Source organism: Arachis stenosperma, chromosome 9, assembly GCF_014773155.1.
Source record: "Arachis stenosperma cultivar V10309 chromosome 9, arast.V10309.gnm1.PFL2, whole genome shotgun sequence".
Classification (NCBI taxonomy): domain Eukaryota; kingdom Viridiplantae; phylum Streptophyta; class Magnoliopsida; order Fabales; family Fabaceae; genus Arachis; species Arachis stenosperma.
Genome location: NC_080385.1, coordinates 158158214 through 158182121, shown reverse-complemented (window position 1 = coordinate 158182121; position 23908 = coordinate 158158214). Strand labels below are relative to the sequence as shown.

Genomic DNA, 23908 nt, shown 5'->3' with positions numbered 1-23908 from the left:
CTTTACATCTTCATTTTAAAAAAATTGAAAAGATTCATTCTCTTAAAATAGAAGTGACATTATCCTTTCCCCTAAATTTAGTATCATTCACATCGTTTCTTTCATCAATTTATAATAAAAATTAAAAAGTTATTTAGGTGCATTCTATGGCAAAAAAGAAAAATGATAAAGAGATAAAGATTCTCTTTAATAAATAGTTAAATGTGTCATTTTATTTTTATTAATTTTTTAAAATCGATTATACACTCTTCGTTCTCTCCACATAAAAGCCTCTTCATCACAGAATTGTCGAAAGATAATGCCTGCATTTTAATTTTTAAAAGCAGCCTATAAAATTATAAAAGTATATTAGATCAAGAAAATAATGAAGAAAAAGTCAACTAAATACAGCCTTTCCTATAATAACTCAATTACAGTTCTAGAGTTCTGATGCTTCTGAGTTTGTTGTCCTCTTTCTTCTTCTGGTGTAGATTCTGTCTTATAAGTCATAACTGCCGTAAATTGATTGATAAAGAATTTGAATCAAGAAACAGTACTGACACAGATAATGTAATGCCAACATAACAATGTATCTGACATCAAACATATCAAATTTTGTCTCCTCATGTAACCAATTTTTCTTGCAGCAGCACTTGTGAAAAACTCATAATCTTGTGTTGTATGCTATGCATAATCAAAGATAAAAAATTCAGGACGACGAGTCACCAGCAGTCTTGGCTTTTTCGCGTACCATTGTCTGGACAAATAGCTCTCCAGCCCTGTACGACGATCGAACCTGCAAAACATGTCACTGATCAGTTTAATGAAGACGATAACAAACCATTAGAAGCACAACACATGCTGCTACATTCAAAGTGGAAGATTCTCATTGCTGTGAGAGACCTAGCACATGCATGTTAATCATACCAAAAGAAGGGTACAAGGAAATTCTGATGCATCTAAGAGCTTACCAGTGGCCCACTGGCTACATAACGAAAACCGATAGACTCCCCATACTCTTTCCAGAAAGCGAACTTCTCTGGTGTAACATACTCTTTGACAGTCAAGTGCAAGGGAGTCGGCTGCAACAATGACATCTTTTGAATCAACAATAGATCGCAATAATTAAACATTAAGGTGCATTGTCAGCCAAGCCAATCATAAAATACTCTAATAGATTTCGGAAAGCATGCTCCTTGCAACCCAAAAATTTATTGGATTGCGTGAAGGATTAGCATCACCACCAGTAAGCATGGGCGGAATTTTTAGATTCAATTTAAATCTATGAGAAGGAAATGTGGGCAGCACCAAAACATTTACATTGACTAACCTGCAAATACTGACCAAATGTCAGAATATCAACATCTATGGCCCTTAAATCAGCCATCACTTCTTTCACCTCATGATCAGTTTCTCCAAGGCCCAGCATTATAGAGGTTTTTGTTATCATTCCCTCTTTGCTATGTTTTGCATGCTTTAGAACTGACAAGCTTTGCTCATACCTACAACCACACTACATATATGAAACAGAAACTGAGCAGATGGTGATTCAGAACAGAGAAAAGATCCGCCAACGGAAACAGACTGTAATTGTTTATTCATGTATAACCAAGTGACGATAAATTATTCAGTCAAATTATATTGTGAGCAGATATGCCAGAGAATGGAAGAAATTAAATACCAAACATATAGATAAATGTACAAGTATCAAGAACAGAATTTGAACTGATTTTCAGAGGTTCTTATACTAATTTACAAGGATTTAAGGGTTAAATCTAGCCTAATCTTACTCATTATAACAGCTACATATTCTGTATATGGTAATATAATATATACACAGACAGTGGATAATAGTTGTACACAAATGTAGGTTTTATGTGGAAACAAAGGGTAGCAAACAAACAAGCAGCAAATTATTTAATGAAATCAAATCCATGTAATATAGGTCATCATAACCAAATTTTGACATCATATACTGTTATCTTATATTCTTTTTGACCCTTTTATTTTAGTTTAAAAGAAACAAATAGTTGAAATTGTGAGAAGGCAGCTGGACCAGAAATGCAACATACCCAGCCCTAGGATCTCTAACAATTCTTTGAAGCCGTTTGACTGTCTCAATGTTGTGAGCAAAGACATCTAATCCAGAGTGAACCAGAGTGTCAACAGCTTTCAGATCACCCCGAAAATCAGAGGTTAAACACTCAACCATGATCTCAGGTTTGAGATTCTGCAAAAGCAATCGCAAAGTTAACTCTCAAACTTGCATGTATTTGCAATTTGCATTGTATGCTTTGTAAAATGCATCATGAGACAACAATCCAACATATCCTCGTACCTTCATAGCTTTAACAGTCTGAGCAAAATGCCCACTTCCTCCATCAGGTAGGTCATCACGGTCGACACTTGTTAGAACAATATAATCAACACTGCAAAAAAGGGTAACTCGGAATAAATTAACATGGAATAAGCTATAATAAATTACTACCAAAGAATATCTAAAGCACAAACCACTATAAGAAACTGCACTTGTCAACAAAAATAGCACACATCAAATACTCACCCCCAACTAGCAACAGCCTTTGCAGTATTTTCTGGTTCCATAGGATCAGGAGGTGCAGGGTTTCTGCTAGTCTTGACAGCACAGAATCTACATCCACGGGTGCAAGTGTCCCCAAGAACCATGATTGTTGCAGTTGCAATACCATCCCCACCTCCATTCCAACACTGTCCATAAGAATAAAAAAAATCAATACTTTAAATCATCACGTCAAATCAAGACAAGAAAAAAAAAAAAAAACCATCTTTTCATGTTTCCTAAAACAAAAATGAAGTCGGAAATGGAACCTCTCCAATGTTGGGGCACTGAGCTTCCTCGCAAACAGTGTTGAGCTTCAAATGGGACAAAGATTCCTTAATCTCTTGGAACCTTTCGCCTTGGGGAGCTCTCTGCCGCAGCCACAGTGGCTTCTTAACATTGGGGTCTCTGCCAGTGTAAGGGCCCAACCCACCAGGGTAGGACCCGCTCTTGCGCTCCGATTCCATCAGCTTTGGCGGGGCGGGAATCGACGCCGGCGACGGAGAAAGCGATGAATCCGTGGCGTCGCATCGAATCGGGTTGAGGAAACCGCAGCGTTTTCGGGATGTGGTGGGAAGTGGGGCGGAGAAGGAGATTGAAGAACGGTTGAAAACCGAGTGCTGAATCATAGTGTGATGAAAATGCGAATTCGAGAATCAAAGGCGAGGAAGGGAGTAGCGGTTAGAGTTGCGGAAAGCGGAGAAAACAAAGCATTCCATTGTTGAAGTTGGTCTCTCCGTCCCTCTTAAAATACAATATATATTCATATTTCCCCAATTTTCATGCACTATTGGAAAGGGGAACTAACTACCTAAAAATAATTAATTTTTTAAATTTATTATTTATGAAATCATCTAAATTCGTAAATTTGATTAGATAATCCTGTAAAATTACCTTTTCGGTGCATAAAAATTAAAATCAAATCTCCTTTAAATAATAACAATACCAAAAATCAATTATTTTTCTTCTTTTCAACCTGTTCAGATATAACTTAAAAAAAAAAAAACCATAACTTGTTTCATTGTTGAGATAAATTAGAAAAGAACAAAATGTAAAATGTCAAAAAACAGTTGTAGAAAGGTTGATTGCATTACAAAAAAGATTTTTGTGGAGTAAAAAAGATGGCAATATGATATGTTCTTAGTAAAATGAAAAGTGGTACAAGCACTAAAAAAATTAGGTGAATTAGGAGTAAGGAATGTCATAATTAAAAATATAGTATTTCTATTTAGGTGGTGGTAACGGTTTTTAAAAAAGGAGGACTTTTCATTGTGAAAAAAAGATAATATGCTCTTATAATAATTTAAATCATAATGTAATATTATCAAATTAGATACTATCTTTAAAGAGTAGCCTATAGAAAGACATTTGTCAGCTGAATCTTAATGAACAACAAGTAAAAGCAAAAAATATTAGTAGATTAGCTATGAAAGTAGGGGGTAGAAGAAGAACATAATTTTGAGAAAATAATTGATTATAAGGTGGTCCTTTAAAAGTGAGTTTTTTGAGACTCTTTTCTGTTTCAAACCAATAAGGATCTATTATAAAGGACTATAAATTCTGATATGAGTTAGAGTGGATATGAAATTTTTATTGGAGAAGAGAGTTGTACCAATGAGAGTTGGAACTTGTCTATCAACTTTATGATAGGTTAAGACCCGTTAAAATATCAACGGATAAAGAGGATAGTGTTGTTTAAAATTTTGATTAAAAAAAATATTTTTTCTATTAATTCGTTTGTGTAGGTATTACCGTCAGAAATTCTATCAGAAGATATTACGAGCTACAGCTTCACAATTTGAAGAGGGTTGGTTCCTTGAGACTTGAGCTTTTTGGATGATTTGTTTTAGTGAGAAGGGTAAATACTAAAGAGAGGTTGTGTAGATTACGAGTACTTCATCAAAGTGACAATAACTGTATTCTACGTAAGAAGGATATGAAATTTGTTCACCATTTATTTTCCTGTGAGTTTACTTGGCAGCTGTTCCGAAAACCGTCAAAGAGTTGTTTGAGAATTAGACAGGAGTGTTTGGTAGAAAAAATGAGCAAAAGAAGTGGCTGATCATGCTCTTTACAGTGATTTAGAATATTTGGCGGAAACAAAACGAAAGAGTTTTCAACAATAAAGAGGCAAGTATTGAGGTCATTAAAAAAAAAGATATTTTTAAACTACAAAGAGTGAAGTGGTTATTGATGGCAATACCAGAAATAGCAATAGATACAAAGAGTGAAATGGTTATTGATGGCAATACCAAAAATGACAATAGATTGATATCACTTGTGTTTTGCTTTTTTATTTCTTTGTTTGTGTCATGTTTAACTTTGTTAAACCACTTTAGTGTGTTGAGTTTTTTTTGTTCCAAAAAAAGAAAAGGGCAAAATACAAGAATTATATTTTATTTAGAAGTGTAAGAAAAAATATATATAAAAATTGTTTAGTACTAAGAGTTATATTTAAGATTAAATGACTTAGTTGGGGAAAAAAGGAAAAAGAAACTTACAAGAACTAAATTTCAAGGAACTCAAGCTACAGAAATTAAGGTCTTAATGAGGACATTTTCAAGACCATGAGAAAAAATACGGACCAATGAAGACGATCAAAATTTCGTTAAGAATGAGTACTAATTACAACCTATGAAATGCTCTAAATCATATAAACAATTGGGGACTACGATTTCCTTTTTCCTTTAACCCTTTTTATGGGTTTCTATCTTTGGTATTGTATTGATAATCATAAGTATACAAAAATAATGGGCAAAGTGAATCATGAGATGCTTGATTCATGTGAATTGTATATGCAGCTTATCACCCAAAAAAACACCCTTTTGTAAGCGCCAACTGGTGCAAGAGAATATCTTGTCATAGAAGCATATTCAAATCAGACAAATCATCCATTGGTATATCCAAGCCCACTGCATCATCTTGTAAACCATCCTCATCAATGTTCAACCACGAGTCCAGGTCTTGATGCTCATTAAGTTCACTATCTACACCTAGTTCCATGGGGTCTAATTCATGCAAGTTTGCAAAATCCATAGGCTCCTCAGGGTCAATGGACACATGAGATGCAGAACCCACTTTGCTTTTCTTGTTGCTACCACTGGAAGTTGGTTCATTAGAGCCAGAAGCCAATTTATGCTCAGTATTGTTATTTTCCATCAACTGGCTATGAGATCCAATTCCAGAAGTAGATAGTTGAGCTGACTTCTGTTTGGGCTTTGCTTTGGTTTTACGCTCACCCCGGCCGCCTTTTGAGGCAGAGTTTCTTGCAGAAGTGCCTTTGTCTCTCTCTCTTCCGCTCCTTTTTCCCTTTGCTCCACCCATGAAAGAATTGCCAAGAGTTGACTCAGATCTCAAAGCAGCACAGCCACTAACATCATCAAGTAGCACTTCCTTTTTCTTCCCTCTGTTTAGTATTGGTCCAGTTCTGGCAAAATCCTGGTCAGAGGGATTGTCTAGATTTCCCAACACATCCTGCTCCTTGCAAGGAAACAAACCTGCAAGCACCAAGGTCCAATTTGTTACGCAACAAGAAAGACAAGTGCTTTTTATAATATAAATGAAACTAAAGGCAAATGCCAAAGACTCAAAACACACAAAACATGGTTAAAATGGAGGAGACCTGAAAAGGCATGATCTTGCTGAGAGTTTAGAGTTTGTGGTAGATTTACAGCAAGGACCGGTCCAGCATTGCCATTACGGGCAGGAGAAGCAAATAGCACATCTTTAAAGACAGGCTCCAGAAAGCAACTCCTCCCAGTTTCCACAAATTTCCTGCATCTAGCAAGTGTCTTCTTCATGAAAGCCAAAGCAACTGGCTTTGCAACCTTAGTAAGGCCATTTCTTGCGGCACTACTTCCACGGGTGGCCTATCAACAATACCGAGGGTCATTTCATAGTGCAATTCAGTTAACTCTTTCATAAACAAACTGTTATTGCATATTCACATCATAATAGTTAAAAGAAGAATCTAGAGCAATGGCAATGCTTTTAACTCATCTCTTTCTAAGCTGACATAGAAGGAAGGGAAAGACAAGGTCAAGCACAAAACTTGCAAGTAAATTTTTGTAATAAAACAAGCCAACAGCGAGGAATTAACATCATCATCCTACGTAAGTAGCACATTAAAACTTATCACTTAAATAAGAAAATAAATAGCATTATTTAAAAAAAAAAGAAAAACACGTTAAGAAAATGAATAGCATGTTTCAAATAACCTGTAGAACAGATCAATAAATAAATGGAAGTTAAATTACCAGCTTCTTCTTATAAGCCAACTCAACAAGTTTTTCCATAGCAACTTCCTCAAGGGCTCTGTCAGTTGAGGAAAAAACATTCAGTGATTAGTGAGGGTCCAGGTAGATACTAAACATACACATTATTTCCATGAGTTTATCAAATCAAAACTCAAAAGTATTAAAACCTAATCATACCGTTGTTCCATTTCCCTGCCCTCTTCTACTGCTGGAATGAGTTTCATTAAGCCCTTTCCTTTTTCAGTGACCTGCATAATTGGGCAAGGACAATCAAGGTGTAAAAAAATACCTCAGCCAGATTTTCTGTCAAAACTGTTATAACTTTCACATAATGCAGCATATATACATATAAAAAGTAAAACAAAAGAAAAGAAATCCAAAAATAAATAATCAATAAATAAAACAAAAGTATTAAAACCTGTTGGTGAAGTTCCTTCTGTAATTGAAGAATATCTTGATCAATAGCTTCGCAATCTCCATCAGCAAGACCAGGCTTTTATCAGACAACAACAGAAAGATCAGATACCAACAGAAGTTTTAAAAAAGTGAAGCTACAGAAATCATATTCAATACTCAGTAGTGTCTCTAAGCATATTGCTCATGTGTAGACATTTACATATTATAGACTTGTTTGAGTGAGCTTCTAAAAAAAACTTTTCTGAAGTGATTGTTTATTAAAAGACCTTTTAGAAAAATAAAATTAATTTGATATTTTGATGTTTGGATATTTCATTTAAAAAAGTATCTTTTTATCTATCAATTATGTTTGGATACAACAATATAAAATTATCTTTTAATTTATTTAGGGCCTATTTGGATAAACTTTTATGAAAATATCTTTCTTTAAGTGTTTTTTTTTAAATATCTTTTTTAACAAAGTAAACGTAATTTTATATTTGGATATCTCATGTAAAAATATCTTTTATCTATCAATTATGTTTGGGTACAACAATACAAAAGTACTTTTTTGCTTATGTTAAAAACATCTTTTTTAAAGTAAAAAAAAAATATTTTTTTTTCTAGTGCTTTTCTTTTTACTATTAAAAATATGCCAAACATGCTAAAAAATAAAATGAAGTGCAGAATTTTGGGCTTGAACCATGCGGTGCAGACCCTACACACTGCTGGAATTTATTTAAAATTTGAAAAATGGGTGAAGCAAAGGTAGAACTTCAGACTACATGCTATAAAACAATGTCATGGACTAGTCATTCTACAAGGCTAAAAGCCTAAGTTGTTCAGATGACAAATTGAATGATTTACATGTCACATGATGTATATAAGAGAAATGAAGAAATAAGAAACAGAGATGGAAGATGGCAGCTAAAGCATAGAGTGAACCTCACATATAAATAAACTACAAAGACCACTGGCTTCCTTATAAGTTCTACCAATGAGAAGCTTACCACTGGTTCTGGATAAAGGCCAACACTCTGCAGCTCCAGTAAGATTCTATCCTCCACACCCAATTGCTCATAATCACAATTGAAAGATGATGAACAAGAAACCCTATGCATATCTGGTATACCATTTTCAGATAACATGTCGAGCTTTTCAGTCCTTGGATGCAATGGTCCCTGGTGCATTTGTTGTAAAAACACGTCACCTTCATGACCGTGGGCTGTGCCATTAGTAAAGCTAGCATTCCCATTACAAGAAACCATGTTAGAATTGAATTCATATTCAGAGAAAGACATATTCCCATCTCCAACAGTTTCTTCAATTTGGTCATCAATAATCAGAGCTGCCAGTACCCTCTGGTACAGTGGGGGAACTTTGTTTCCTTCTGTTACCATTTGTCTGCTTAAAAAACTAGCATCAACATGCTGATCAAGCATGTCAGCCATCAAGGACATCTTTATGGAATCAGTTTGATTTAAGACTCTTCTTTCTCTTTCTCCAGAGAGAGAACCTTGTGAGAGAATGTTATCTGTATGTGTACGTTCATCCTGGAAATTCACATGAAGAACATGTTACTACGAAAAGAAAACAATGAAAACAGAAAACTGATAATCAAAGTTCTAATTCTTGATTCCTTTTTATGCACAAACTTAATTGGGCTCCACAGTTCGTCAAGCTACACATTAACAAACATGTAGACTAGAACCAATAAGTTGGCCAGCATGTAAAAGGGAGAAGGGGAGAGAGATTTCAATAAGCATGATCTGGAAAAGGTTTAAATGCAATGAGCCATGTGTTATGGCACATCTCAATTATCACTTACGCATAAAAATGAAGATAAATTATTGCAATTAAGTGCACCCACTGGTTCATCTTAGTGATACTGAAGAATGGCAAACTTATTAATAACAGAAAGTTAAAGCCAGATAGCATCCAAAAGCAAAAATATCCTGACTGAAATAGAAATAGACCTCAGAAATCATTGAAAGACCATAAAAAAATAAAGGAAATCAGGTTTGTTTGTAAGATGTCAACATCAGATACAAAGCATCAAATATAAAATGCTGACAACTAAGATTTAGCCACTTAGATATTACCAGGGCATCAGTTCCAAGGCCGAGCATTTGAGACAAACATCTGTGATCCTCCTCTGTTGACTTAACCTAATGCAAAGGAAACATAAAAGGAGGAAAAGGCAATACTTCCATTAGGGGAACTTAAATTTCATATAAACAAATGTAGTTGGAGTACCCACCAGGTGCTTCAGGTAAGCTATGTCCTCCAAATTGACAGGACCAAAATAAGGTTCAAGCTTCTTCCAAAACGAACTAGAACAACCAATATCTGCCAAGGTCCAAAGCAACATATATATATATATAGAAAGGCTCACCAAAGCAATATATGTGGTAGGTATACTACTAAAAACCACAATACAATTCGAGTCTAGTTACATACAGCTGGCATTACTTGCGAAATTTGCAGCAGCTAAAAGTTCCTCTCGGTCATCATCTGACTCACCTGGGAATTTCAGACAGTTTAGTATTCTACTGCACTATAATATTTAGCAAGGATGATGTATTGCTTAATTGCAATTTTTTTTAATTCTAGTCCACATTCATTAAGGGACAGTTTTGTACTTCCGTTGCATGACTTGGCATGTATACAGTACATAAATTAACTTCATGTGTATTACAATACTTGGTTTAACTTGACATGTATCGAAACACAACATACATTTCAAACAGAAAAATGTGAGGCACAAATAATCACCTAAATTTTGTAGACTGAGAAAAATTTCCAGAAATATTAAACCCTAAACCCAAGTAGATCATGAATATAAAAGAAAACGTGAGTGATGCAGGATAGCGGAAGTTATGATTTAATATGATTAGGATTTCTGCTGGAAGAAATAACGGCAAAAATTAGGGGAATTGAAAGCTTACATTGGATATGTTGGAGCAGGGCCAGTTTATAAGAAAATGAAGGCAGAAAACAAAAAGCAATATTATGTATTTCATAATTGTAGTGTGTGCACAGATAGATATAAAAAGATAACTAAAAGAAATTGAATTTTAAAGCCACTTGTTAAGGCTTTTAATATAGAAAAATTTTATTGGGAGGTTAAAATCTCTAAATCAACGCATCTATAGTACATTTATTAAAGAAAAAACTTAAAAAATTTCCAATTGAAGTATCCTTAACAAGTGCCCAGACACTTGTTACCAAAACCATAAGAAAATTTATATTATCATCAGTTGGAAACAATGCCGCTGAGTTGAATGTAACAATTGGTGATTGTATACCTGCGATATCTGGGGAATCACTAGTTGATGGAAGCCCATTGCGAGTAATAGTTTTCCTATCACATGATTTCTTCAACGGAGGACGCCCTGATTTACTGAATCAAATACAAAAAGGTTTTCAAGAAGAGTGGGAGGAGGGAGTATAACCACCAATTGTTTTATTTTGGTAGAATTTATAACCAGGAAAAGCAAGATGGAGACAGAGAGGAGAAAGAAAAATACCTTCCATTCTTTTCAGAAGAATGCTTCATACTTCTAATTGGCTTTGTCAAGGTTGCGATCTCCAGCTTCTCTTTCACTGGTGAGATGCCATTCTTTGACACTGATGCACCCCTGTTACTCCTGCCCTGTCTACGCAAACCATCTCCAATCTCTTTGCCTGGCATTTTTTTCTTTTTCGTTGCTAACGCAGGGAAACTTAAATTATATGAATTATTTATGGCTCTTTCATCAACATCATTACTTCCCAAACCTTTCTCATTTAGTTTACATTCACCATTTTCCCCAGCAACTGATTCTTCACTTTCAGATAATCTAGTTGGGGAAGAAACATTTTCGTGTTTCACTCTACCTTCTTTAATGATGTTGACAGCATCCTTGGAAACTGTAGTAAAAGTCATCCTAGTACCAACATCCACAGGGGAACAGCCTTCCAATGACACCTGCACTTCATCACAATTCAAGACAGGGGATACCACATTGGCTCTTCGAGTGCGAGAAATCTTTTGAGGTCTCTGCCCAACCCATTGGGCCATAGGGGATGAAGAAGATCCAGCAGGCAAAGGACGCTTACGATTGATAGTTACTAAATGAGGCTTGTTCGTACTTGAAGGTTGTTCCCAGGTTTCAAGCATTTCAGAAGAATGAGATACAGATGATGAGTTTCCGGCCATCAAAGGAGCAGTTCGTGGAGCCCTTGAAGCCTTTCCTTTTGGCAATGCATAAGTACCACCTGTGTAATTATTATCACGAACATTAAACCTAATAAGAAAAGATGAAATAGAAAGATATTAGTCATAAACTCTCAATAGAATTTTATATCAGAGAAATACAAGCTTGTTAAGAAGACTCCATAAAAAGCATTGATGATCAAAACATACTTGCTTCCTTTATGTGCATCTCGTTCATTATTTAATCCATCCATTGAATCCCTTGAGACCTTTTCTTGCTCATTCTTGGCAGTTGCACATGCAATGGAAATAGTAGACAGGGAAGCTACATCAAGCTTGCTATTACCGACAGTATATCCTGACCTGAGAAATAGAATGTTGCAGGCAGATTATTCTATGGTGTTGTGGCATACAAAAATGCAAGTTTTAAGATCATAGGTTCATAATACCCATGCTTAAGATCACCTGTAACTTCAACATAATAATACGGAGGTTTTGTTATTGAAAGAAAATAAGATAGGACCAAAGAAAACTTTAGGAGAAAGCAGTATAATCAAAGACCTTGTTATAAATTGTTGGCAAAATGCCTTTTCTTAGTTCTTAAATTAACATCATTTCTCAACATTATGGTAGATCAAAACAATTCATAAATTGGTTTTACCTCAAACCTTGGGCATCAGAAGACTGCATACCAGACTCATTAGTTAGCTTTAGATGCATAACCCTTTTAAGTTCTCCCTCACCATCATTGGATCTGGAGAAAAAAGTGCCCATGGAACGTTTTCGTTTCATTTTTTTGTCCCATGTTTCTCCACCTGCAGGTAATTTTCGCATCTTCTCTTCAACAGTGTCACAACCTCTGCTACTATCCTTCATATTGTCTCTATCCTTTCCAACAGCCAAAGGCTGCCTCATACAGCTAGTACTTTGTCCTTCAGCCTAGTGTTTTTGAACAAAATATAGAGTACAAAACAATAAAATAATTGTGATACGATATATAATTATATAGGTATTAACCTATTAGAGAAACTAATTTTGATAATAAAGACAGTATGCGAACAAAGTACAGTTGGTATCTAAGAGATAAAACCAATTAGTTATCCATGTGTCATCAATTAAGTAAAGGAATTCAATGAAGCAATTCAAAATATTCCAAGTCAAGTTACTCGAGATATTTACAGAAAATATATTCACAGAAGTAGTAGGATAAAGTAGTGGTACATCTGCCAGTAGTTTGGCAGAAACACAGATTTGTTATATGTAATCAACCACAAACAAAAATGATGCCTACACACCCGAATTTCAGTAGCTGATGTACGTATGCGCTTATTCAGAATGACATTCTTAGGCCTGTCCTCTAGTCTTTGATTCACATGCTCTGATGGATTCCTATGAGTCTGACTTCCCATCTTCAAGAAATGTGGCCCACCGCCTAGCCTTTCATTTGTCAATATCTCATTCCTAAGTTGTTTCTTCATGTTTAAAGCCTCCCAACACTTCAATTTATGTAAGGATTCATCCAACCTTTTTGATCTATATCTGAGAAGAACCTCAAATTTCACAACCCTCAGAATGAACTACTAATTGACAGTAGACTAATATATAAAATGTATCAATTTTGAAACTGTTTTGGACAATTCAGTCATTAATAAATTCAAACAAATCAGAAAAATCAATAAAAAATGACAGACCATCAATTATGTAAGCTTCAAATGCAACCTCTCTATTGCGAATTGGTTAATTAAAAAATATATTTAACGGATTAGATGATATCAATGGTATTGCACAAAGTTCCTCAACTACCTAGCTCGCGCAGAAGCCTCTTGCACACTTGCTTTGAATCGCTTCAGTTCCTCTGTAGCCACAGGAGGGGGATGCTTCAAATTAGCAGTTCCAAAAGCACAATCTTCACGGGTGCTACCAAAAGTTATCCCTAGGACTCGCCTTAACTCACCAGACCTAGTATATTTTTGATCTCCCATGTTTATCGGATCCAACATTAAATACTGAGCTACTGGAGCTGGATCTCCTGTAGAAGTATAATTTCCCCGGGACACAGTAGAACATACCTGCCCCTCATTACCGTCACAAAAGCTTGCAGACCTGTCCAAACTGCCATTCATCAGAATCCCTCTCTGTCCATTCAGAAAGGTCCCCTTGAAAACTGGTTCCTCTGGACTAGTAGCACTTAAATCAAATCTAGTATTTCCAGCCATAATAAGTTAATGCTAACTGAACCAAGACATATATACTATCCCTTGCGCCATGTTAGCTCTCAGTAAGGGATCTCTCGAGGACAAGCCCATCAAACCATAAACAAGTATGAGTAGTAATATACTTGGGATTTACCTGCAGTAAGTCAATAACCGAACTATAATCAATATACAAGATTATGGAAGGTTAAAAATGTGCAGCTCAACAAAGTGACAGAAAATGAGAGTTGAAAGATATGCGGTAGCAGCAAATTCAGAAATTTGGATGACCCATATAATTAATCCTATTGCGAATACGCCAAATCACTGTCAAGAAGCTGGGAGTCCACAAAACATAGTGGTTTAATGGTGCAGTCAAATTGGGGTGAAAAGATAAGAGCTCCGCGAATACATTGTTAGTACATATAACATCAACCATGTGATAAAAAGAATAAGCCAAGAGAAACGGAAACAGAATTTACTTAATTCAGTGCAGAACTGTATTAAAATATCAGTAACTAGTGCTAGTGTAGTAGTGTGATTTCTCAGCACATTCAAACAAAGAAGTAAATGCATAAATGTAGAAGCAGAATTGCATCACTAGATAAACCGCACATTGCTGAAAGGAAAGAAAAAGAAACTAAAGGCACAATTAAGAATGAAGGTATAACAGTTTGAAGTAGCAAACAAAAGACACAATGAGGTTCATCTTCGAATTCAATAGTGTCACCAGAAAGGATAAAAACCAGAGCAAGAAAAAAAAAGAACAATTCTAGGGTTCAACAAGGAAAGGCAACTAAGCACCCTTACCTGCGAAACTGAGCGAAAGTGGAAGAAAAATTGAGTGATGAGATAATGGGAATGTGGAGGGAAAAAGAGAGTACCTGCATTGACCAGAGAGGGGATTGAGGAGAAGATCGAATTGTAGAGAGAGAAGGAACATGGAAAAGGGTGACTCTGTACTGTAGGAGAGAGAGGGTCCCACAGAAATATAGGGAAAGAGGAGAAGATGGAAGAAGAAGAAGAGATTAATGGTGAAATGAAATCAGAGCCGTTAATCAGATTTGGGAAGTATGTAAACAGGGTTGACAAAATTTTCTATATGTTGCCGCTGTCGTCTTCGTGACTTTAGGCCTTGTTTGGCCCCCGAAATATATAAAAAAGGATTTAGGGAGACGAAATGTAAAGGGTGTTTTTAATTGGTTGTTTTAACTTTTGAGTAGAAAATCAATTCAGCTCAATCTATATCTTATCTTCTCTTTTTTTCTTTTTTTTTCTTTTTTTTTTTTTGATGAATATTCAATCTATCCAAATAATATATTTTTAAACTGCAGTTACTTGTCTTATATTTTGAATTCAATTTGATCCAATATATTAGTGGTTTGAATTTGCTTAATTTTTAATGGGATACAATTTTAGAATATATTATAAATGAAGAAATTTAAATAAAGAAAATATAATAAAATTTTCAGTCATATTATATGTATATCAAAAATCAACTATAATCAATTGTTTTTCTAATAAATATATATTTGACATCTTATTAAAAAGTTTTATTAGATTGTTATAAATTAAATTTAGTTATTTTATATTATATATTTAATTATTCTATTGTAGTTATTATAATGGTTCATTATTTTGTTAGTAAAATATATGAATTCATATATAAATATACAAAAAATATAATGATTAATTTAGTAATTAATTTTTTATGCACATAAAATATTGTTTAATAAAAATTTATGATGACATTTAGACAAAGTCCTATATATGGCCACATTGTTTTTGAGGATAAAATAAGATACTAATAATAAAACATAAAAAATAGAGATACAAAATTTAATATTTTTATATTTTGTTTAGTAATAAAATAAAATAATTTATGAAAATTTAATTTATTTATTTTTATTTAAAAATTTTGAAAAGAAAAATATAATAATAATAATAATAATAATAATAATAATAATAATAATAATAATAATAAAAGTAAAGTATTGTTTTTATCTCTAACGTTTGGGGTAAGTTTTAAAGTTGTCCCTAACATTTAAATCGTTCTATTTAACTCTCTATCGTTTCAAAATTGTTTCAATTTTGTCAAGTCGTCAATTCTGTTAACGGATCTCTAACGGCGGGACAACATTGAACCAATTTTAGAACGTTAGGGACTTAAATAGGACGATTTAAACATTAGGGAGAATTTTAGCTCCAAACGTTAGGAATAAAAACGATACTTTACTCTAATAATAAATATAATTATGAAAATTAATAATAATAATGAAAATAAAATAAAAAATAAGTTGTGTCCTTTAGTATTTTTAGGTCTTTTCTAAATACAAAATATATTAATTTAATATCTCTGGACATAATGTCTCTGTCTCATCTATCAAACACAATTTTATATTTCAGTGTCATGTTCTATAAACAAAAGCAGCCATATATCATACGGGGAACAATAACCTCTCCCAATCATCAAATTTGTTTTATAAATTATGTACAAATTTTAATTCTTAAAAATTTTTATCTTGTTTTTTTGTTAACGGTCAATTTTTTTTTACTCCTCCCTCAAAATAATCTAGTTCCACCCGTGACATTAAGTAGTTAATGTTGTAGAATAAATAAAGACGATATATAAACTAAAAAAGTATAAATAAAAAACTTTAATATTAATATAATTAGCTCAATAAAGATTATTCATATATTTATATGTATGTTGAATTAAGAAATTAACTAAATTAATTAGTGATGACAAATATTATTTTTGGACAAAATAAATAATTAGTTTTGATTAATTATATTTACTTATTACTAATTGTTTATTGTTGCAGGCCAAATTTCAATAGCCAAATGGAATAAAAAGCAATCAACAAAAATGTTGGGCTGAAAGCAAAGAAAGAAGCCAAAGAAATCAAATCGGGCAAAGCATATCAATACCCGATCCAAGCCGATCTGGTTTCAAAAAAGCAAATCCCTCTCTTTTGCTTAACCAAAAGCAACATTCATCTCTCTTTTGTCCTAGTCAAATTAGAGTTTCAAAAAAGTAAGAAAGAGAAAGAGAGAGAGCTTCTTCACTAAGCTAGTCACCAAAGAAGCAAGAGAGAGAAGGATTAAGCTAGTCACCCAGTTCAAACCCAATCAAGCTTAGGTTAAAGGTAACCCATTTCCTCTTGCATGCATCAAATCTTCATCTCTTCTTCCCAACACTCTGCTCTATCCGAAATGGAATACAAGGAAAAGAGGATTTCTGTTCTTCTCTGCTGTATATCTACGGTCTTACACAAGACTTGGGGACCAAGTTGGTTTTTAAGGGCTCAGATCAAGTTGACCATTGGAAGATTTCTATGGTTGCTGTTTTATGGCTTTCGGCCAAGATGAGGAAGTCAGAAGGAGAGTTTCTACTCTGAGGATTAAGGAGAAAAAGTGAATCTGTGGGTTGGTGAAGCTCAAAGCTCAAGGTGTTGACCTTGGAAGAAGAACCCAACAACATGCAAGGAGATAAAAGAAGCTTGATGTTCATTCAGAAAGTAAGGGAGAGAAAACCAGAGAGTGAGAATAGTGTTCTGTTAAGAAGGTCCTCTACTTGAATAATGCTTTCTTTCAAAGAAGCATTAGGCCAATACTGAAGAACTGCATCTGAGGTTTGCGAATTTGGTTTTGCACATAACAAAGAGGCTGCTGATGAAGTCAATCTCCTTCATGTTTTACTGATTGTAATGTACTTTTCTAAGTTTATCTTTCTGTAATTTCTTGAGAGAAAAGGCATTGTGAGAAAGTTTAAGAAAAAGTCATGAGTGGAAAAAAGCTGAGAGATACACTGGAGAGAAAAGCCTAGAGTTATTTTCTGATTTCTTTAGGTTGATTAAGTTTCTTGTATCTTACACATGTAAGGTATCCCTTTCTTAGTTAGGTTAGCACTAAGAGGAATAGTTAGGTATTAGCATAGCCAATGTCAAGTTAGGTTAGAACTTGAGTGTGAAATGATTGGCTCAATCCTGTGAAATTGGTGTATGTAATACTGTTAACTATAGTGAAATTCTTCCATAGTTGTGGAGGAGACTGGATGTAGGTTGCATAGCACAAGGCAACCGAACCAGGATACATACTAGTGTTAGCTTTTCTCTTCTCTGCTGAGTTCTGTTTTCTAATATTCATGAGATAAAAATAAATTGTCTCATAAATTTCCGCAGCTGAGTTCAAACAGAACCTGAATTGAAAGTTTGTTTAAAAAGGTAATAACTGTAACTAAAAGGAAGGCATAGATTCAACACCCCTTCTCTAAGCTTACCACAACCTTCAACGTAATAATAAAAAGAGAGAGCGAGAAACTATTAATAGTGTATAAAGAGAAAATAGTGTTTTATTGCTTCTATATGTGTTGTCTCGTACCATACCCCCTATTTATACATGTATAGGGTTCATATTTTCAACCTTTATTAAATGTAAATTCTTTCTTGGTAACATGAATATTCTTTAATGGAAAAACTGACTCACCCATGATATTAATGGGCATCCACATCCTTTGTGCTTATTACAACACTCCCTCTTGGATGACCATTTAGAATCATTACCTTGTTAAAATTTTACTAAAGACAACCCAATGGAAAAAAACTTTAGTGAAGGAAAAAGAGTACAATATCCTTTATGATGGGGACTGCCTCATTAAAAACTTTGTCAAGAAAAACCCAATAAGAAAAAGCATGACCAAGAAAAAAATAGTACAGTCTCCCCCTCTTGTCGACATAATTTAATGTCTCGAAATCGGCGAATCACAATCTCATGTACCAATCTTTCAAAGGAGGATTTTGGAAGTGACTTTGTAAATAAATCTGCCTGATTGTCACTTGAACGAATCTGTTGGACATCAATTGCCCCCTTGATTTTGAAGATCATGAGTGAAGAAGAATTTGGGAAAAATATGCTTTGTTCTATCACCTTTGATGTATCCACCCTTAAGTTGAGCAATGCATGTTGGAGCTATCTTATGATCAATCAGTCTACATGATGACAGAATATATTGGATCAGACCCCTGAGCCAAAAACACTCACGACTAGCTTCATGTGTCGCTAGTATTTCAGCATGATTAGAAGATGTTGCTGCAATCGTCTGTTTCGTGGACTTCCATGATATAGATGTACCACTATATGTGAACAGGTATCCTGTTTGAGATCTTTCTTTATGTGGACCAGGCAAATATCATGCATCTGCATAGCCAACTAATTGTGACTTGAATCCGTAGGGATAAAACAATCCCATATCAACCGTTCCCTGAAGATATCAAAATATTTGCTTGATTCCACTCCAATGTCTTCTGGTTGGAGAGGAACTATACCTTGCTAGTAAATTCACAGCAAATGATATATCAGGACGTGTATTATTAACAAGATACATACCAATGGCACTAAGATATGGTACTTCTGGACCAATGATATCTTCATTTTCTTCCTTAGGATGAAATTGATCCTTATTCACATCCAAAGATCTTACGATCATTGGGGTACTTAATGGATGTGGCTTATCCATATAAAATATCTTCAAGATCTTTTCTGTGTATGTTGTTTGATGAATGAAGATCCCACTTTTTATATGCTCGATCTGCAGGTCGAGACAAAATTTAGTCTTTCTAAGATCTTTTATCTCAAACTCTTCTTTTAGAGTTTTTATAATTGTTTGAATCTCTACAGAAGTTTCAATGATATTTAAATCATCAACGTACACAGCAATTATAATGAATTCAGATGCATATTTTTTATGAAAACACACGGGCAGATATCATCATTCTTGAATCCATTTTTGGCCAGATACTCAGTAAGACGATTATACCACATTCGTCCAGATTGCTTTATACCATATAGAGATCTTTACAATTTGACTTAGTATAACCCTTGCGAATATTCATTGGATGGTTTAGATATCTATAGTCCTTCAGGGACTTTCATATAGATATCCCAATTTAATGAGCCGTATAAATAGGCTGTTCTTCAAGAAAAATTTATGTCGAAGGCAGGTAAGCTTGTTTTGATTAAAGCCATCCTAAATAATCTCCCAATGTACTATCTAAGCATCTTCAAGATGCCAACAACTGTGGTAAAAAAGATTGTGTCTTTACAATGTGGGTTCTTTTGGGGAAAGGCGGATGGGAGTAGGGGATGCCGACTATCAAGTAGGATGTCAATCAAAGATCTAAAAGTCAAGGTGGTCTTGGCGTGGGCGATTTAGTGTTAAAGATCATGACCTTTTTATTCAAGTGGTGGTGGAGGTTCAAAAAGAAGGAGTGTCCTCTTTGAAAACATGTTATTTGTTCTTGTAATAAAATTAGTAACTTGAATTTGCTGGTTGGTACAGAGGGTAGAGGCACTGGAGGTGTGTGGCCAGAAATTATGCAGATTGGTGTGAAAAATAAGGAGTTATTGAGGGTGTTTAGAGAAGGTTTGTAGTTGATGATTGGGGATGGGAATAGGACTAGTTTCTGGAACAGTGTGTGAATAAAAGGTGGAGCTCTTAAGAATAAGTTTTCTAAGCTTTTTGCTGTAGCTTTAGACAAAGATTGTCACATTAGCTATTACGATTTTTGGGATGGGCTGTCTTGGGTGTGGCAATTTCATTGGAGGCGTACTATTTGGTAGTGGGAGGAGGAGGAGGTGCAAGAGATGCTGAAGTCCTTGCCAAAGTTAGGTGCTTTTAGGGGTGGTGAAGATTCGGTAGCTTGGTGGTTTGATAATTCGGAATCCTTTTCTATGAAATCCTTCTTGCAAATGTATCTTAATCAACAGGGAGTGTGTGTTAATAGCTCTATCTTGAAGCTTTGGAAGGGGTCTGTCCTGCCTCGTGTAAAACTGCTGTCTTAGTTTTTAATGCATGAAAAATTTAATACCAGGGAGAAACTATTCAACTGTGGTATTGCCCCCCAACCGGAGTGTGTGCTTTGTGGGAAGATTCCAGAGTCCGTTCACTACCTCTTCTTTGGTTGTGAGCAAGCATGGAAGGTTTGGTCTTTGATGTTAAACGAATTTAATGTGATATGGGGATGGCTTGGGGAGTCTCTTAGGTATTTTGAATCTTGAATTGGTAGAAGTGTATCTAAAAATTACAGAGACAGGTGGCTTTTATATTTTTTGCAGTTATATGGAGCTTGTGGAAAGCTAGAAATAAGATTATTTTTAATGGGGAGCTGTTTTCTTTGGATTCAGTCATTAATGAAGTAGAAGTGTGTGTTAACTGCTGGTCTCTTCTTTTGGCGCCTATTGGTTGATAGCTGGCTTGGCTTAACAGTCATACAAAAATAATCTTCTTTCTCTTTGAGGTGTTGTTGCTGTTGTTTTTGTTGGGGGTCTGATTTTGGCTTTATTTATTGGGAAGTGTTGTCTTAGTTTAACTGTGTATTTATGTTTTCTTTGCTTTGTTGTTTTTGTCTTGTTTAATTGTGATTGAGGGCTGCCTTTTGTGAGGTAGTTTGACTTGTAACCTCATCTCCTGAGGACCTTAGTGAGGATAAAACTATCAAAAAAAAAAGAAAGATGTTTGATAAAGATCAGCTAGGTGCCTTGGGGTACGACATGTATGTGTCAAATGGCCATTTCCACCACATCAGAAGCATTTATCCTCAATTGATTTACTTTGTCCATTGTTTCTTTCTTTATCCCACTTCTGGTGAGATCCTTTATTGTGAATATACTTTTTCTTCCTTCCATAATTTTTTATTACCAAAATCTTGCCATTTACCTCTTATGGGGTAATAATTTTTCGCATTTACTTCAGGAAATGGGGTGGCGTCAGTTGGACGTGCTTCATGATTCCTTATAAGTAATTCATTGTTGCATTCAGCAACAAGAAGTCAAGAAATTAACTCAGAATATTTTTTTAAATCATTTTTCTCGATACTGCTGCTGCAGGAGCACATTCGATGCATGAAAGGTCGAGAAAGTTTTCTCTAACATATCGGGTTTGAGGAAGTATCACCGTCTTTTGATGATTGTACCTTTCTTCAAGTTCTTTCCACAGATCTGCATGATCTTTTAATGTGAGATATTCATTTTTCAATCATACGTCAAGATGATGACAAAGAAAAATCATGGCTTTGGTTTTATCCTTTTGAGATATATTATTTTCAGCCTTAATAGTATCTTCAAGATCCATTGAATCAAGATAAATTTTAGTATCAAGTATCCATGATAAATAATTGCTTCCAAATATATCAAGAGTATTAAATTCAATATGAGAGAGTTTTGACATAATAAAAATTTGTTACCTAAAGTCTTCCTAAATTTTGATCAGAGTCTCGTGCTAATAACGTATTGTAGAATAAATAAAGACGATATATAAAATAAATAAGTATAAATAGAAGACTTTAGAATTAATATAATTAGTTCAATAAAGATGATTCATATATTTATATGTAGTAACAAAAAGAGAGAGAAAAACTATTAATAGTGTATAAAGAGAGAGAATAGTATTTTATTGCTTCTGTGTATATTGTCTCGTACCATACTCCCTATTTATACATGTATAGGGTTCATATTTTCAACCTTTATTAAATGTAAACTATTTCTTGGTAACATGAATATTCTTTGATGAAAAAATTGAGTCACCCATGATATTAATGAACATCCACATTTTTTATACTTATCACAATAATTAAAAAACAATTAAGAAAGAATGGCATCTAGTTCTATTTCTAGTTCTCTACTAATAATAAAGGATATAAATAGTTATTAAACTACCTTTCCTTGTATGCTACAATCACTCTAATTTTATATATTTTAAAATACAGAATCAAATTAGCTTTAAAAAAATTTTAAACCGAATATTTTAATATTTAATAAATTTTTATTATTTTAGAAGTTATTGAAATGAATTAATAATCTTTTTATAAAAACTAAAAATGATCAATTTATCTTATAACGATATTTGTTGAAATTTGATTACCTTATAATAAAATTTATTTGGAGATTATTTTTTTACCAGGTATATTAAATATTTTATTATAAGTGACAAAAGGATAAAATTGTCTCACAAAAGTAATTTTCAATGAATTTTAAAGTAACAAAATTTTATTGGGATCAATGTATTAATTTGAAATTCGTTAGGAACCAATTTAAAGGTATATTGTATATTTTATATAATGGTACCGATTTACTAATATAGTATGATACAACTAACTTTATACAGAAATTACATTTCTAATAAATCTGTTTATGTTAAATTAATTTACACATATTTTGTAGTTCTAGTAAATCTTTAAAATGCGATTTTTTTATTAACGCAATTTAAGTTAGAATCAGACACCTTAAATGACTTAATTAGGTTTATAATACATAATTAGAGAATGAACAAACAGAAAAAAATATAAATCTTTATTGTTTTTTATATTTAGATTTATAGTTTGTTTAGATGTTTAATGTTGTCTTGCAAATTAAGCACTCCTAGCTAGAACAATACTTGTGATAATATTATTTAAATTACAGAGTTTAGTTTTTTTTTTTTTTTAAGGACAAAAGATATATTTTTTAATGAGATTAATACTATATTGTTGTAAATCACTAAATTATGTAAATTATACAGAAACTCACGGATTAGTAGTAAATTATAAAATGGTAAATTATTAAATAGAGCTCTGAATTTTTTATCTACAACAAATTTATCTTTAGCCTATCGAGTTATAAGATGTATTGGAAAATAAAAAATACATATAATTGACATAATAAATGTATAAAAAAAACCTTTAGATATTTATGTTTTATTTAATCATTACAACACTAGTTTGATATATATTTTTAATAGATAAATAAATGTTTCTTTTTTGGTTTTTATTTGTCCACTAATAATCCATATATAAATTTTGGGGTAAAAAACCCAAAAGAGCCAAGGAGAGCTCAAAATTACTCAATTCAGCCAAATCAAAAATCCATACATGAATCAACCAGGACGAATTATTATATAATTCGAATCAATATGATTCGAATTATACTTACATGTAATTCGAATTGATATGATTCGAATTACTAGGAAGGCAACAAACCAATGAAGTTCGAAACAACTTGTTTCGAATTACATCAACATAATTCGAATTTACTTAATTCGAATTACTAGGAGAAGTGGATAGTAGAGAGGTTCGAATCTAGTTTATTCGAATTAGGTGAAAATTGAGTTGCATAGTAATTCGAATCAACTTGATTCGAATTACAAGGGATTCGGCTATAAAAGGAGTTCGAGCCAAGTTCATTCGAATCACTTTCTCATTCTCCAACCCCACCAAATCCCAGAGAAGAAGACCAACGTTCAGTACGAGTGCGACCAGAGCGGCTGTTTCTGTCG

The 23908-nt window shown here is 33.7% G+C and overlaps 2 protein-coding genes across 4 annotated transcripts; both read right to left on the bottom strand.

Moving 5' to 3' along the window:
• Nucleotides 1–285: 285 nt before the first annotated feature.
• LOC130951945 (lipoyl synthase 1, chloroplastic) lies at nt 286–3298 on the bottom strand. The gene is made up of 7 exons (XM_057880705.1): nt 2827–3298; nt 2543–2706; nt 2318–2408; nt 2052–2209; nt 1310–1481; nt 951–1061; nt 286–775 (listed from the first exon to the last, which is right to left on the bottom strand). The coding sequence occupies exons 1-7, from the start codon at nt 3184–3186 to the stop codon at nt 689–691; spliced, it is 1143 nt and encodes a 380-aa protein (XP_057736688.1). The 5' UTR covers nt 3187–3298; the 3' UTR covers nt 286–688.
• Nucleotides 3299–5093: 1795 nt separating this feature from the next.
• Nucleotides 5094–14684, bottom strand: LOC130951941 (uncharacterized). Of its 3 annotated transcripts, none has more exons than XM_057880699.1 (16): nt 14484–14684; nt 13211–13756; nt 12703–12946; nt 12069–12346; nt 11618–11770; nt 10740–11498; nt 10518–10612; nt 9670–9732; nt 9470–9558; nt 9312–9377; nt 8220–8762; nt 7232–7306; nt 6991–7061; nt 6814–6871; nt 6180–6426; nt 5094–6054 (listed from the first exon to the last, which is right to left on the bottom strand). In XM_057880699.1, the coding sequence occupies exons 2-16, from the start codon at nt 13621–13623 to the stop codon at nt 5417–5419; spliced, it is 3792 nt and encodes a 1263-aa protein (XP_057736682.1). In that variant the 5' UTR covers nt 13624–13756; nt 14484–14684; the 3' UTR covers nt 5094–5416. The 3 variants fall into 3 exon arrangements, with proteins under 3 accessions (XP_057736682.1, XP_057736685.1, XP_057736683.1); XM_057880702.1 differs by having other exon boundaries at nt 9682–9732; XM_057880700.1 differs by lacking the exon at nt 14484–14684 and adding an exon at nt 14410–14444.
• Between the last annotated feature and the right edge of the window lie 9224 nt (nt 14685–23908).